General features: G+C 39.5%; 2 protein-coding genes across 6 annotated transcripts in view; one reads left to right on the top strand and one right to left on the bottom strand.

Annotated features, from left to right (window-relative positions):
* LOC150084832 (2-oxoadipate dehydrogenase complex component E1) overlaps nt 1-16,983 on the bottom strand; it is a 608,625-nt gene that overhangs the window by 1,603 nt on the left and 590,039 nt on the right. The window lies entirely within an intron of this gene.
* Agxt (Alanine-glyoxylate aminotransferase) overlaps nt 1-16,983 on the top strand; it is an 81,545-nt gene that overhangs the window by 40,556 nt on the left and 24,006 nt on the right. For both annotated transcript variants that reach the window (XM_090376639.1, XM_090376640.1), the window contains exon 5: nt 4,061-4,225. In XM_090376639.1, coding sequence (XP_090232765.1) covers nt 4,061-4,225 — 165 coding nt within the window. The remainder of the gene's footprint in view (nt 1-4,060; nt 4,226-16,983) is intronic.

Here is a 16,983-nt window from a genome sequence, read left to right as displayed (position 1 = left end):
CCCAGTAGAGAAGATTGTTATTACCTATTCGAGGAAACTCAGTGGCCATCAGGCCCCCCAGACAGCACAGTTTCAGAGCTATTTTGTATATGTGTGGGATAATAACTCGACTATCCACGTGTCCCTATTAGACTTAAAAAAGCAAAAAAGTAGAGGGAAAGTAATAGTAGGAGTGAAAGAGGAAAAGAAACAGTGTAGAAGAATGAAAGGGGTAGTAACTCCTTCAACTCACACCACTCAAAAACTCAAACTCCTCGAATAGGCAACGCTTCCCCAGTGGGGAAGACTGTTACCTATTCTTGGAATCCGAACATCATCAGGCTCCCCCTGGTGCCGTTTCAGGGCTATTTTGTATATGTGTGAGATAATAACTCAAGTATCCACTTGTCTCTATTAGACTTAGAAAAGCAAAAAGGTAGAGGGAAAAGTAATAGTAGGAGTGGAAGAGGAAAAGAAACGGTGTAGAAGAATGAAAGGGACAGTAACTCCTTAAACTCACACCACTCAAAAACTCAAACTCCTCAAATAGGCAATGCTTCCCCAGTGGAGAAGGCTGTTGTTACCTATTCTTGGAAACTCCAGACATCATCAGTCTCCCCCTGGTGCCATTTCAGGGCTATTTGGCCCTTCTTCAGTGGTTGGGTAGGTACCCAAGTGATGCAATGATGGCAAAACAGTTATGAAGTATAACTCCACAATATGAGAGATGCTGATGGTGTATCATGTATTTAGACTCTAAGGCGTTTAGGGCATAATCCTCAAGCTATGCAGAAGTCTAGACTATGTATAAATATAGTGCAAGCGCATCAGAAATACATAGCTATATCTGAATAAATCAGAATATTAGTAAAACGGCATCATTTTAAGTTAAATCTCATATTGTGAATATCTTCACGAGTTGCCATGATATTGCACTACCTCGAATAAGTAACGCTTCACCTAAGGAGAAGACTAATGTTACTTATTCTCAGATGGATACCACCACCCAGACGGCACCGTTTCCATCTGAGAATAAGTAACATTAGTCTTCTCCTTATTCAAGTGTTACTTATTCGAAGTAGAGCAATATCATGGCAACTCGTGAAGATATTCACAATATGAGATATAACTTAAAACAATGCAATTTTACTAATATTCTGATTTATTCAGATATAGCTATGTATTTCTGATGCGCTTGCAGGGCCGTGCTATCATACAAAGAGGCGGCACCGTAAGGGGGCGGCATAAGCAGCGAAATCAAAATACAATTTGATCCATTAAGGGTCAGCATTTCGAAGACTTGCATCATATTGAGAAAATCTACTGCACGGCCCTGTGCACTTGCACTATATTTATACATAGTCTAGACTCCTCCATTGCTTGAGGCTTATGCCCTAAATGTCTTAGAGTCTAAATACATGATACACCATCAGGCATCTCTCATATTGTGGAGTTATACTTCATAACTGTCTTGCCATTGCCATCATTGCATCACTCGGGTACCTACCTACCCACCCACCGAAGAAGGGCCAAATAGCCCCGAAACGGCACCAGGGGGAGCCTGATGATGTCCGGAATTTCCAAGAATAGGTACAACAGCCTTCTCCACTAGGGAAGCGTTGCCTATTCAAGGAGTTTGAGTTTTTGAGTAGTGTGAGTTGAAGGAGTTACTGTCCCTTTCATTCTTCTACACTGTTTCTTTTCTACTCCTTCTATTACTTTCCCTTTACCTTTTTGCTTTTCTAAGTCTAATAGGGACAAGTGGATAGTCGAGTTATTATCCCACACATATACAAAATAGCCCTGAAACCATGCCGTCTGGGTGGTGGTATCCAACTGAGAATAAGTAACATTAGTCTTCTTCTTAGGTGAAGCGTTACTTATTCGAAGTAGTGCAATATCATGGCAACACGTGAAGATATTCACAATATGAGATATAACTAAAAAGGATGCCGTTTTACTAATATTCTGATTTATTCAGATATAGCTATGTATTTCTGATGCACTTGCACTATATTTATACATAGTCTAGACTCCTCCGTAGGCTTATGCCCTAAATGCCTTAGAATATAGTAGATACTGCTGGGATTCTGGGCCGTCGGGATTTTGAGGCAGAACCGTGGCTATCTCCCTCATTGGACTTCTTTTTAGCATTAGCATTAGTAGAGGCATTTCATGCAAGAAAGCAAGCTTATGCAGATCAGCCAAAAAAAAAACCAAAAAAAAACCAAACAAATAAATAAATAAAAAATAACCACTTCCACTTCACCCCTCTGTTCGTTCGAAATACCTGTCCAGCTGAGCCTTAAACTTATTTAAGCTATCAACTTCCACGGATGGAATCCGTGGAAGTTCCAAGGGATGGAAGTCTATTCCACCAACCAACCACCCGCTGGCTAAAGGCAAATTTCCTCATAATCCTACATCTGTCTTTCCTCAATTTGAATTTATGCCCTCTCAGGTGATTATTCTAAGCAAGAGGAATAATCCCATCAGCATTGAGCATGCTCAAACCATTCAAGGCTTTATACACCTCTATCAGATCACCTCGCTGGTGCCTAGTCTCCAGACACTGTAATTTGCAAAACTTAAGCCTTTCTTCGTAAGAGCATCCCTTTGTTCCATTCACTAATCTTGTTGCCCTTCTCTGTACTCGTTCCAGCATTTCTACATCCTTCTTGAAATGAGGCCTCCAGTACCTGTATACAGTACTCTAGGTGTGGTCTGACCATTGCCTTATACAAGGGAATAATCACCTTCATATCCCTGCTAGAAAAAGTCCTATATATCATCGACAATACACCATGAGCTACTCTTGCAGCCCATCTGCACTGCTCAGAAAACTTCATATCTGCCTGCACAACCACCCCCAGGTCACTTTCATTCTCTACCACTGTCAGTGTAGTACCACAGAGTTGATACGTTGCTCTGGGGTTGCTGTTTCCCATATGTAGTACTTTACATTTGTCAATGTTAAACTTCATTTGCCACCTCTCACCCATGTGCTCAACCTTTCCAGATCCTGTTGCAGTAGCATAGTGTCAGTAGTGTCCTTGACAACCCTGCCAACCTTCGTATCGTCTGCAAACTTGGACATTAAGCTTGATATACCATCATCAATATCATTTATAAATACAGAAAACAATAATGGACCCAATACTGAACTCTGAGGGACTCCACTAGTAACATTAGTCCACGATGAGCAGTGTCCATTGATTACCACTCTGTCTTCTCCCCCTCAACCACCCCTTTATCCATAGCAGCAATTTGCCTCCAATGCTACACTGCTCCAATTTGTGCAGCAGTCTTCCATGTGTAACAGTATCAAAAACCTTTCTAAGATCCAAGTATATAATATCAAAGTTATTCCCTGCATCCAGTTCTTTTGTGACTGCATCATAGTATCCAATCAAATTGGTCAGGCAAGACTTCCGCTTAACAAAACCATGCTGTGTCTGAGCTATAACTGAAGTCTTGTCTAGATGATCCTGCAGTGCTTCTTTAACCAGTGCCTCCATTAATTTTCCGGGAACAGAAGTTAACTCATAGGTCTATAATTACTTGTGTCGCCCTTTGATCCTCCTTTGTGAATTGGGATCACATTTGCACATCTCCAGTCCATGGGTACCTCCCCTGAATCCAAGGAAGCTCTCATAATTATGGCTAAGGGTTTGCTTACTTCCTTTGCTGCCTCCTTTTTATGGGATTACATTTTAAGGACCAGATGTATAAGTCCATTTGCCAATGGACAGCAATGAGTTGAAGAGAAGGATCACTGTAGTGATCAGCACAGTTACATCCATCTGTGTTATAGGATATCTGTAAGAGTTTGATTACCATTGGGATGGGGGCCACATTACTGCTAGAAGCCATTTGAAATATAACTGTTACTTCTGCTGAAACTTTGAGTTTGTACTAATTTTCTCCCAGTACAATGTTCCTTCTGTGTAAACGCAATGATAAAAAAAGTTAAGGCACCATATGTGTGAAGCCACTTTTGACTTGCCCATTAAAACTCTTCTTCTTTTCTTAATTTGCTTATCAAAAAACATTAATACTAAAGCAAAAATATTCTTTGTAGATGCCACATATATTGTAGATGCAATGAGCAGTTTTGGTGCTGTGCCAGTCAACTTAAGGAATGCAGGTGTTGATTTTCTTATAAGTTCTGCTAACAAATGTCTTGAAGGAGTACCTGGATTTGCATTTGTTATTGCTTCCCTGAAGCATTTACTGAAATGCAAAGGTAGAGTAAGTAAAAACTTAAGTTTTTGCTAAATATCTGAATAAAAAATTAAGCTTTTTAAGTACAGTATTTCTGATCTTGTTCATATTTTGTAGATTGAATTCATTTTACATCCTTGGTTAAATGAATACCAAATTGTATAATGGGAGTGCTGTGGCTCAGGGGAGAACTGAGGGGGGGTGGCAGTTGCCCTCTGATTCAGAGCCTTTTAAAATGCACTGCTTGCTTGATGTTTGTGGACAATCAGGTACAGGACATGATATTACCAAGGGGGATGTCTTTGTGTGCGCGCGATGTAAGGAGTGTGAGGAAATCAGGCGACAACTCAGCGTTGTTATGGGGCTCTATAAGAGTTTGAAGGACTGAGTGGATGCCCTCGAATGATCTAAATTGAGAGAACCATCAAGCTCTCTCGGCAGCCCACATCAACGCCAGAGCTTGCACTTTATCATCACACAACACAACGGCAACCCCCAAGGCAGAATGTGCTGGTCCCACAGGAACTAGTAGTTGTTGGTGACTATTGTCAGGGAAACGGGAAACATGGTTTGTAAAAAGGATAGGTGGAACAGGACCAGTACGTCTGCCAGGGGCAAAGGTTGATGACGTAGAGCGGATATCATCTTTTAAGGGCACAAAAGGTACACGTTCTTGTACACGTTGTCACTAATGATATTAAGAGTAGGAGACCGGTAAAATTACTTAACAAGTACAGGTCGCTGTTGAAAAAAAGCCGTGAATTAGGGTTGAATTTGAAAGTGTTTGCAATTCTGCCCAGACACGATAGGAGAGAGTGTATGATGAGAGCCTTGTCAATTGATTTGGCCCTGGAAAGATTGTGCAAGGCTCAAGGGGTAAAATTTTTTTCAGCCTGGTCTGTATGTGTTAACAGGAGAGACTGCTTCTACAGGGATGGGATACATTTAAATAGAAAGGGTGCAAAAATATTTGTTGATGCTATCGAGGCAGTGTTAGGTGGGTCGGAAAACTGCTAGCTTGGGGGGATACAAGGATTAATAGAGTAACAGTAGCCACTGGCAGAGGTGACAGTGATTCTTGCACTGCTTCTATTGGAATCAGCAGCAGCCTGGAAAACAAGATGCAGGGTATTTCAGAGACGGCTGGGAGTCATTGCGGTACAAATGAACCCATGGGTTGTGATAGGGTAGCTAAGAATAGAAACAGGTGCATGTATACTTGTGTATATACCAATGCAAGGAGTTTGTAATATAAACTTCATGAATTTGAGGTATTGCTCAAAACATCAAAGGCAGATATTGTTGGGATATCACAGACGTGGTGTCACACAGATATAAGGAATGCAGAAATGGAATTTGGGGAGTACAATGTGTAGAGGAAGGATAGGAAGGGAGGAGGGGTTATGCTATTAGTTAAAAAACACATAAAATCCAAGGAAGTGAAGCCAGTCGACATCGCTGGACATTGCAGTGCCGAGTCAGTTTGGTGTGACATAAGCATTGGGAGATCAAAATTGAGAGTAAGAGTGTGTTATAGGCCTAATGACTCTGATGAGTATAATAAGAAACTGTACAGGGAAATAGAATGGGCCAGTAAATCAGAGAGTCTTATAATGGGGGGTTTAAATTTCCCAGATATTGACTGGAATTTGTGGATTGGTCACTCACACACTAGCAAGGCTTTTGTGGATTTATTGGATGATTGTTTTCTACATTTTCTACATGTTCAGGAGACAATTAGAGGGAGTAATACTCTTGATCTGCTTATCAGTAGTGATTCTTCATGCATTAAGAATCTGCAGATAAAGGAAACACTTGGTGGCAGTGTTCACAGTGTGCTGAAGTGGGATTTATTCAAAGAGGTAACTACCATCATGGGTAAAGGAAAGGGTTTTTGCTTTCATAAAAGTGACTACGGTGGTCCGAGACAGTATTTAAATTCTATATGATGTGACCAACTGATGATGTTATCAACAGCAAATTCAAAATGGGAAGCATACAAAGAATTTATCTTGAAAGCTACTAGGCTTTACATACCAACTAAGAAATATTGTTCAAGGTTTAGGCCTAGATGGATGTCAGATGAACTAATGAGACATGTGGCAGAGAAGAAAAATGCATGGGATACCTATAAATTAACGGAAGCCTATGATATAATGACACGGAAGCCTATGATAGATATTAGCATTAGCATTAGTAGAGGCATATGATGCAAGAAAGCAAGCTTATTCAGCATCAGCCAAAAAAAAAAAAAAAAAAAACACACACACCACTCCCATTTCACCCCTCCATTTGTTCGAAATACCTGTCCAGTTGAGCTTTAAATTTGTTTAGGCTATCAACTTCAACAACAAGTGATGGAAGTAGGTTCCACCAACCAACCACCCGCTGGGCAAAGGCAAATTTCCGCACATCTATCCGACATCCGTCCTTCCTCAATTTGAATTTATGCCCTCTGAGGTGATTATTCTGAGCAAGATGAAGAATCCCATTGGCATTGAGCATGCTCAAACCATTCAAAGCCTTATACACCTCTATCATATCACCTCGCAGGTGCCTAGTCTCCAGACTCTAATTTGCAAAACTTAAGCCTTTCTTCGTAAGAGCAACCCTTTGTTCCATTCACTAATCTTGTTGCCCTTCTCTGTACCCGTTCCAGCAGCTCTACATCCTTCTTGAAATGAGGCCTCCAGACTTGCATACAGTACTCAAGATGTGGCCTAACCATTGCCTTATACAAGGGAATAATCACCTCCTTATCCCTGCTAGAAAAATTCCTGTATATCATTGACAAGACACCATGAGCTACTCTTGCAGCTCGTCTGCACTGCTCAGAGAACTTCATATCTGCCTGCACAATTACCCCCAGATCCTTTTCATTCTCCACCACTGTCAGTGTAGTACCGCAGAGTTGATACGTTGCTCTGGGGTTACTGTTTCCCATATGTAGTACTTTACATTTGTCAATGTTAAACTTCATTTGCCACCTCTCAGCCCATCTGTTCAACCTTTCCAGATCCTGTTGCAGAAACATAGCGTCAGTAGTGTCCTTAACAACCCTGCCAACCTTTGTATCATCTGCAAACTTGTACATTAAACTTGATATCCCATCCTCAATATCATTCATAAACACCGAAAACAACAACGGACCCAACACTGAACCCTGAGGAACTCCACTAATAACATTAGTCCACGTTGAGCAGTGTCCATTGATTACCACTCTCTGTCTTCTGCCACTCAACCATCCCCTTATCCATAGCAGCAATTTGCCTCCAATGCCACACTGCTCCAATTTGTGCAACAGTCTTCCATGTGCAACAGTATCAAAAGCCTTTCTAAGATCCAAATATATAATATCAAAGTTATTCCCTGCATCCAGTTCCTTTGTGACCACATCATAGTATCCAATCAAATTGGTCCGGCAAGACTTTCCCTTAACAAAACCATGCTGCGTCTGAGCTATAACTGAATTCTTTTCTAGATGATCCTGCAGTGCTTCTTTAACCAGTGCCTCCATTAATTTACCTGGAACAGAAGTTAAACTTACAGGTCTATAATTACTTGTGTCAGCCTTTGATCCTCCTTTGTGAATTGGGGTTACATTTGCACATCTCCAGTCTATGGGTACCTCCCCTGAGTCCAAAGAAGCTCTCATAATTATGGCTAGGGGTTTGCTTACTTCCTTTGCTGCCTCCTTTAATATAACTGGATAGATCCCATCCACCCCAGGTGCCTTTTTTATGTTTATCCTCAACAATCTCTCCTCCACTTTCCTCTCAATTATTACAAAATCATCCAGCTCACTGCCAATGTTTACTTTACCTACATCATTCTCCTTCCTGAATAACTCCTCATGCGTGAATGTAGATGCAAAATACTCGTTTAGATTGTTAGCCACCTGAGCAGGATCCTCAACTGTTGAACCATCAATATCCAGTGGACCAATCTGATTCATCCCTTTCCTTCTTGAGTTTAAATATGTAAAGAACTCTTTTCTGTTTTTCTTTGCATCCTTTGCCAAGGATTTTTCGTAGTCTGCCTTTGCCTGCCTAATTTCCTTTGTGACTTGGTTACAGACCAACTTATATCTATCATAGGCTTCCATGTCACCCATTAATTTGTATGTATCCCATGCATTTTTCTTCTCTGCCACATGTCTCATTAGTTCATCTGACAACCATTTAGGCCTAAATCTTGAACAATATTTCTTAGTTGGTATGTAAAGCCTGGTAGCCTCGAAGATTAGTTCCTTGAATGCTTCCCATTTTGAGTTTGCTGTTGGTAACATCATCAGTTGGTCCCACTGTATAGAATTTAAATACTGTCTCAGACCATCATAGTTGCCTTTACGAAAACAAAAACCCTTCCCTCTACCTCTGATGGTAGTTACCTCCTTGAGTAAATCCCACTTCAACACACTGTGATCACTGCCACCTAGTGGTTCAGTTATCTGATTCTTAATGCATGAAGAATCACTACTGATAATCAGATCAAGAGTAATGCTCCCTCTTGTTGCCTCACGAACATGCTGATGTAGAAAACAATCATCCAATAAATCCACAAAAGCCTTGCTAGTGTGCGAGTGACCAACCACAAATTCCAGTTAATATCTGGGAAATTAAAATCCCCCATTATAAGACTCTCTGATTTACTGGCCCACTCTATTTCCCTGTACAATATCTTATTATACTCATCAGAGTCATTAGGCCTATAGCACACTCCTACTCTCAATTTTGATTTCCCTATGCTTATGTCACACCAAACTGACTCGACACTGCCCTGTCCATCGATGTCGACTGGCTTCACTTCCTTGGATTTTATGTGTTTCTTAATTAATAGCATAACCCCTCCTCCTCTCCTGTCCTGTCTATCCTTTCTATATACATTGTATTCCCCAAATTCCAGTTCCGCATTACTTATATCCCAACAATATCTGCCTTTGATGTTTTGAGCAATACCTCAAATTCATCAAATTTATTTACCAAACTCCTAGCACTGGTGTACACGCAGGTATACATGTACCTGTTTCTATTCTTAGCTACCCTAACACAACCTATGTATTTACTTGTACCGCAATGACTCCCAGCAGTCTCTGAAATATCCTGCATCTTGTTTTTCAGGCTTCTGCTCATTTCAATAGAAGCAGTGCAAGAATCACTTCCACCTCTGCCAGTGGCTACTGTTAATCTATTAGTCCTTGTATCCCCCCAACTAGCAGTTTTCCGACCCACCTAACACTGCCTCGACAGCATCAGTAAAAATTCTTGCACCCTTTCTATTTAAGTGTATCCCATCCCTGTAGAAGCAGTGTCTCCTGTTACAAGAACAGACCAGGCTGAAAAAAATTCTACCCCTTGAGCCTTGCACAATCCCTCCAGGGCCGAAATAATCGACAAGGCTCTCATCATATACTCCCTCCTATCGTGTCTGGGCAGAATTGCAGACACTTTCAAATTCAACCCTAATTCATGGCTTTTTTTCAACAGTGACCTATACTTGCTAAGTAATTCCGCTGGTCTCCTACTCTTAATATTATTAGTGCCAACGTGTACAACTATATCACCTTTTGTGCCCTTAAAAGATGATATCCACTCTACAACGTCATCAACCTTTGCCCCTGGCAGATATACCCTTAGCTGGTCTGTAACCAAGTCACAAAGGAGATTAGGCAGGCAAAGGCATATTATGAGAAATCTTTGGTAAAGAATGTAAAGAAAAACAAAGAGTTCTGTACCCATGTAAACTCTAGAAGGAAAGGGATGAATTAGATTGGTGCACTGGATATTGATGGTTCAATTGTTGATGATCCTGCTCAGGTGGCTAAAAAACTAAATGAGTATTTCGAATCTACATTCACACATGAGGAGTTATTCAGGGAGGAGAATGCCAGAGGTGAAGTAAACTCTGGCAGTGAGCTAGATGATTTTGTAATAACTGAGAAGAAAGTGGAGGAGAAATTGTTGAAGATAAACATAAAAAAAGGCACCCAGGGTGGATGGGATCTATCCAGTTATATTAAAGGAAGCAGCAAAAGAAGTAAGCAAACCCTTAGCCATAATTATGTGAGCTTCTTTGGACTCAGGGAAGGTACCCATGGACTGGAGATGTGCAAATGTGACCCCAATTCACAAAGGAGGATCAAAGGGCAACACTAGTAATTATAGACTTGTTAGTTTAACTTCTGTTCCAGGAAAATCAATGGAGGCACTGGTTAAAGAAGCACTGCAGGATCATCTAGACAAGACTTCAGTTATAGCTCGGACACAGCATGGTTTTGTTAAGGGAAAGTCTTGCCGGACCAATTTGATTGGATACTATGATGTGGTCACAAAGGAACTGGATGCAGGGAATAACTTTGATAGCATATATTTGGATCTTAGAAAGACCTTTGATACTGTTGCACATGGAAGACTGCTGAACAAATTGGAGCAGTGTGGCATTGGAGGCAAATTGCTGCTATGGATAAAGGGATGGTTGAGTGGGAGAAGACAGAGAGTGGTAATCAATGGACACTACTCATCGTGGACTAATGTTATTAGTGGAGTCCCTCAGGATTCAGTATTGGGTCCATTGTTGTTTTCTGTATTTATAAATGATATTGATGATGGTATATCAAGCTTAATGTCCAAGTTTGCAGACGATACGAAGGTTGGCAGGGTTGTTAAGGACACTAACGACAGTACTCTGCTGCAACAGGATCTAGAAAAGTTGAGCAGATGGGCTGAGAGGTGGCAAATGAAGTTTAACATTGACAAATGTAAAGTACTACATATGGGAAGCAACAACCCCAGAGTGACGTATCAACTCTGTGGTACTACACTGACAGTGGTAGAGAACGAAAAAGGACCCAGGGGTAATTGTGCGGGCAGGTATGAAGTTTTCTGAGCAGTGCAGACGGTCTGCAAGAGTAGCTCATGGTGTCTTGTCAATGATATACAGGAATTTTTCTAGCAGGGATGAGGAGGTGATTATCCCCTTGTATAAGGCAATGGTTAGGCCACACCTTGAGTACTGTATGCAGGTCTGTAAGGCTCATTTCAAGAAGGATGTAGATCTGTTGGAACGAGTACAGAGAAGGGCAACAAGATTAGTGAATGGAACAAAGAGTTGCTCTTAGGAAGAAAGGCTTAAGTTTTGCAAATTACAGTGTTTGGAGACTAGGCACCTGCGAGGTGATCTGATTGAGGTGTATAAGGCTTTGAATGGTTTGAGCATGCTCAATGCTAATGGGATTCATCATCTTGCTCAGAATAATCACCTGAGAGGGCATAAATTCAAATTGAAGAAAGACAGATGTAGGATAGATGTGCGGAAGTTTGCCTTTAGCCAGCGGGTAGTTGGTGGAACAGACTTCCATCCTTTGTTGTAGAAGTTGACAGCCTAAATAAATTTAAGGCTGAGCTGGACAGGAATTTGAAACAAACGGAGGGGTGAAATGGGAGTGTTTTTTTTTTTTTTTTTTTTTTTTTGGCTGATGCTGCATAAGCTTGCTTTCTTGCATCATATGTCTCTACTAATGCTAATGTGGAGTAAAACCAAGTTGTGTATTAAAAGATTTTTCAGAGTATAAAGATTGGTATTTAGGTGAATAAGAGGTGCTACTGAAAATTAATGCGATTGGTCATTAGTTTTTTTTATGCAGTGTAAGAAAGTCATAACCTTTTGCTGTGCCAGCCAATAAAAACTACCTGTGTGTTTCCCTTTTTCTGTAGACATTTGGTAGGACTTGGAATTTTTCAAAGCGATTGGGTTAAACTACCCATGGAGTCAACTTATTCCAAAGATTAACAACTCATTGACTAAAGGAAAATTTTCTATAATCTAGTCTGTAATTGTTCTCTCTAAGTTTGAATTTATACCTCCTGATTTTAGTGTCACTTAATATTTTACAAATTTCTCCTTCATTGATTTTATTACTCCTTCCTCTCAGAACCTTATGAACCTCAGGTCATCTTTAAGCTACCTATTTATCAAGCTGTGATGTTTTTCTACATATGGCACCCTTTTTCCAACTTCACCATTCACGTTGCCAATCTTTGGACCTTTTCAAAAACCTGTCTTTTTTTAGGTGTGTCAAGTGGTCTTACAGTTGCCATAAATAGTAGAATTATAACCTCCTTATCTCTACAAACAATTGCATGATAAATCATAGGAATACAATCATAGGCCCTTCCTTGCCAAATCACACAGACTGTGTGATTTGGCAAGGAAGGGCCTATGATTGTATTCCTATGATTGTATTGGTCTGTATTATGACCAAATCCCTTTTTTCCATAATGTTTTTTATTTAACCCCTCCAGGTGTATAAGTAATTTTGTGGTTATTTCCTAAGTATAAAACCTTTCATTTTGGAGTATTAAAATGTAGTTACCACTTATTTAACTATGCCTGAAGCCTATCAGTGTCACCCTTTAGGGATGCTGCTCATTAATCATTTTCTTGATCTTCATGTCATCTGCAAATTTTGATATCATTCTCTGTATTCCTTCACAATTATCATTTAAAAAATCAAACATGAGCAGCCTGAGTACCGATCCCCGGGAGAACACCCACTTCTAATACTTTCAGAAGAGTAACCATTAATTACAACTCCTTGGTTCCTATTATATACACGACCCATTATTCATCTGAGGCTCTTACCTGTGATCTCCCTTATGTTCCAACGAGAAATATTATACTCACTTTTAACTCACCAAATCCAGCCATTAACTGTTAAAGCAAGATATTTAAACTGCTACATTTGACCATACATACCAAATCTGATCAGATGTTTTATATCCCAGAAGTTTGGACACTTGCAGACAGTATGTTGAGGGGAAGCAGTACATCCCTCCTGTGGGTCCAAATAACACACCCATGCTGAATGCTGTGCTGAATGCAATGTCCAAACTACAAAGGTAATCATTTTGACTACTTGAGAGATTGTGACATATGGAAAAGGGAGAAAAAGGTTCAGAAATACAAAACAGAGCACAGAAATAAAAAAGCAAATATCACCACTTACAACTACACATGTAGTTGTAAGTGGCAGAAACTCTGAAACAGCAGAGACAAAAGACAGCTGCAGTTCAAACCAATGTCTCAATTCCCCTAACATCTCAATAGCAGATTGTGCACATGCAGTATTAACTGCAACACCAACTACATCAGCAAAGTCAACCTCTAATCAAGCCATCAGTACTCCAATCTCACATATCCCAGACCTGGCCCTACATTAGAATCAGTCAGAAAGTCTAAAGGTAATGAACCAAAGGGTCAGGAAAAATCTCTAGCTAATAGTAGCGGCAAGTGATGCAAGAAAGCAAGCAGTGTATGAGCTTATGCAGCATCAGCCAAAAAAAAAAAAAAAAAAATACAAAAAGAAAATGAGGATGAAATTCTGGAAATACATGCAGAGGATGAAATGATCGTTGCCCTTTCTTCCCTAAAAAAGAGGAAATAAAACCTGATTGACATAAACAGTCTCTCGGAAAAAAGCAGACAAATTCAGAAACTAAATAATGTGTACAATAATAGAATGGAATTGTAGCGGTTTTCTCAGCAACATCAATGACGATTATGACTTGATTAATAAGCATAATCCTGAAGGCATCTCTCTCTCCAAGATATAAACTTAACCCCCCAAATAAATGTATCATTTAAATGCTATGGAATATAGAGACAAGACCGGTCCCCTTTGCTGGTGCTCATGATGGAGTGACCATTCTAATTGATTCCAGAGTGCCATGTAAATGCATGTACTTGCAAACTTGCAAACCATGTACTTGCAAACGTCCTTAGAAGCAGTAGCCATGTGAATCTCAATTCAGTGTACACTTATGCTTGTCTCATTATATCTTCCTCCAAATCAGCACTATGCATATGAAGACCTTGCAAATCTGGTGGCTCAACTACCACCTCCTCTGTGTATCATGGGTGATGTTAATGGGCATCATATCTTGTGGAGATCCCCTCAGTTAGGTGAAAGAGGTCAATTGATTGAAAAATTATTGGAAGAGCAAAACCTTCTGCTCCTTAACATCAGTGCTATGACTTATATTCATTTACACACAGGAACAGCTTCGTCTATTGTTCATACAATTGGCAAGCATACTTCCTCAGTATACTTGCCAATTGTATATCCACTCATTTAATACTCTCAAATGACCCTCTTAACAGCAACCACTTCCTTGTGGTCTGTAGAGCACTCATAAATGATATCTCCCACCATGTGATAAAAAGATGAAAATTCCACAAAGCTGATTGGAAGAAATATACACCCCTTGCGACAGTAAATGAACAGATCACCTCTTCTCAGTCCACAGACACTTCTGTAGTGCATATCTCAAACCAAATGATAACTGCAGCCAAAGCTTTAATACCTCAAACATCTGGGAGAACCCAAACCATAATGGTAGAACAATGAATGACATTGTTCTACCAGCTTGTGGAACAAAGTTCCATCTGTTGTGTTTTGAGTATGCCATATCACCAGATTGTGTCCAATACATTTTCTATGTCTAGGCAGGTCATAATTATATGTTTGTTCCAAAACCAAAAAAGAAAACATTACCAAAAAATAAAAAAAAGCGTGGAATCTCTTTCAACAATATCCCACTACTAACAATCCTATAAATTATAAAAAAATGCAAAAGCTAAAGCTAGATACAATTGAAGTAAAAATGGAATCCTGGGCCCATTTCGCACTCCCAAATTAATGGAAATACTGATGGTCGGATAATATGGAATAAAATCAGACAATTCAGTGGCAGATTTCTCCCCAGTACCCACTCCAATAATAAACTGCAATGGACAAGACAACTGAATGTGATGAAGTCTCAAACATCTTAGGGAAAACTTTTGCAAAAGTATCAGCAACATCGTTATATATGCCAGCTTTTCAAAAACATAAAGCCATGGTTTAAAAATACAAATACAAACTAAATTTCAATGCCACTCAAGAACTGTCACATAATCAGCCTTTCACTATAGAGGAAGTAAAAGAAGCTCTGGCTAAATCAATAAATAGTGCTGCAGGTCCTGATGGAGTCAATTACGAAATGATCAAGCAATTTACCCGGTGCTCTTACCAAGAAAGGCTTCATTTCTGCAAATTGCAGCATCTGGAGACTAGGCACCTGCAAGGTGATCTAATTGGGGTGTTTAAGGCTCTGAATGGATTGAGCAAGCTCAATGCTGATGGATTCTTCCTCTCGCTCAGACTACACACAAGGTGACACAAATTCAAATAGCTAGACCTTATACACCATAGTGGGTGGTCGATTGATTGCTGGAACAAACTTCCATCTGTTGTTGTGGATGTTGATAGTTTAAATAAATTCAAGGAAGAACTAGACAAACTATTAGAGGGAATGAATTGTCTTTCTTTTTTGGCTGATGCTGTATAAGTTTGCTTTCTTGTATCATTTACCATCACTAATGTTATTGCTAATTTAGTGAAATATCACTGCATAATTTACTACTCTTATACAGTAGAATTTATATGGAAAACTGTTACCCAAACCCTTGGAGGTATTCCACAATAACTGTCTTTCCCAAACCAGGAAAAGAGCATACAAATCCAAACACATCATTATTCAATAATTCTTACAAGCTGCATAGAAAAAATTCTAGAATGTCGAAATGTCTTATCAGAAATACATGTTTAAGGAGTCCCTAAAGGCTTGGTTCTCAGCTCTACTTTATTTACACTCAGAATTAATTCCATAACAAAAGACATACTGAACACAGTCAGTGTACTTCTACATGGATGGCTGTACTATCTCGTGCCATTCACAAAACTTTCATCTGATTGAAAGTGTACAATACATGAAATAGAATTATGGACCAAAACAATAGATACAGAATATCACAGCAAAAAACAACAGCTATACTTTTTTGTAAAAAAAGTGCAGCATCCAAACAGATACAAAATTAGGGTTGACAAATCACCAGATCTTTCTCTCTCTCTAATAGTTTTCGTTTCCTTGATCTTATTCTTGACAGAAAACTGAATTTCTTCGAGCATGTCAGACATCTCTGCACAATCTGTTTAAAAAAACTAAACATTGGAATTCTCTCTGTGATAACATGGGGTGCTGGTTGCTATGTGTTACTTCACCTATACCATATCCTGATCAGGTTCAGATGGTCCAGATTGGACTATGGAGCCCATATGTACAGCTCTTGTAGACAAAATATCATAAAATAGCTAAACCTTCTACACCATAGTGGTTTACAAATTGTCCTGGGTGCATATTGAACATTACCTGCACAAAGTTTATATGCAGAAGCCCATGAACCACCACTAAATCTCTGGAGATTAATCCGAAGAGCCTGCCTAAACATCCTATTTGAGAATACCTTTTTAATCCACAATGGGAAAATCTATACAGAAACAAACCCAGTGCAAATAAATCACTTTCCACGTAATTGCAGGAACTACTTCTAAACTGGGGTTTAAACTTTGATAATATATCCCAGAGTAGTACTGTTACAAATCCTTCATGGTAAACCTTTATACCAAATTGTAATAGTTATTTTCAACAGTGGGGAAAAATACTCCATGGTAAACTTTTCCTCCATGGTAAACTTTTATACCAAATTGTAATAGTTATTTTCAACAGTGGGGAAAAATACCCTGAAAAACTTTAACATTAAACAGGTTCATGTGATAAACATGAACCTGTTTCCAAATTTACGTATATGGCTTGAAAACATACTCAGGTAGGTGCTGTAATTCTACCAAATGTTACTGTCTCCCAATTGCTCCCAAACGAATACAGTAGCTACTCAGGAGAG

The sequence above is a fragment of the Mastigoproctus giganteus genome, chromosome 6 (genome assembly GCF_048544385.1).
Source record: "Mastigoproctus giganteus isolate SK-2022 chromosome 6, ASM4854438v1, whole genome shotgun sequence".
NCBI lineage: Eukaryota > Metazoa > Arthropoda > Arachnida > Uropygi > Thelyphonidae > Mastigoproctus > Mastigoproctus giganteus.
Note: the sequence above shows the minus strand (reverse complement) of the source record. Positions and strands in the feature narration are given on the sequence as shown.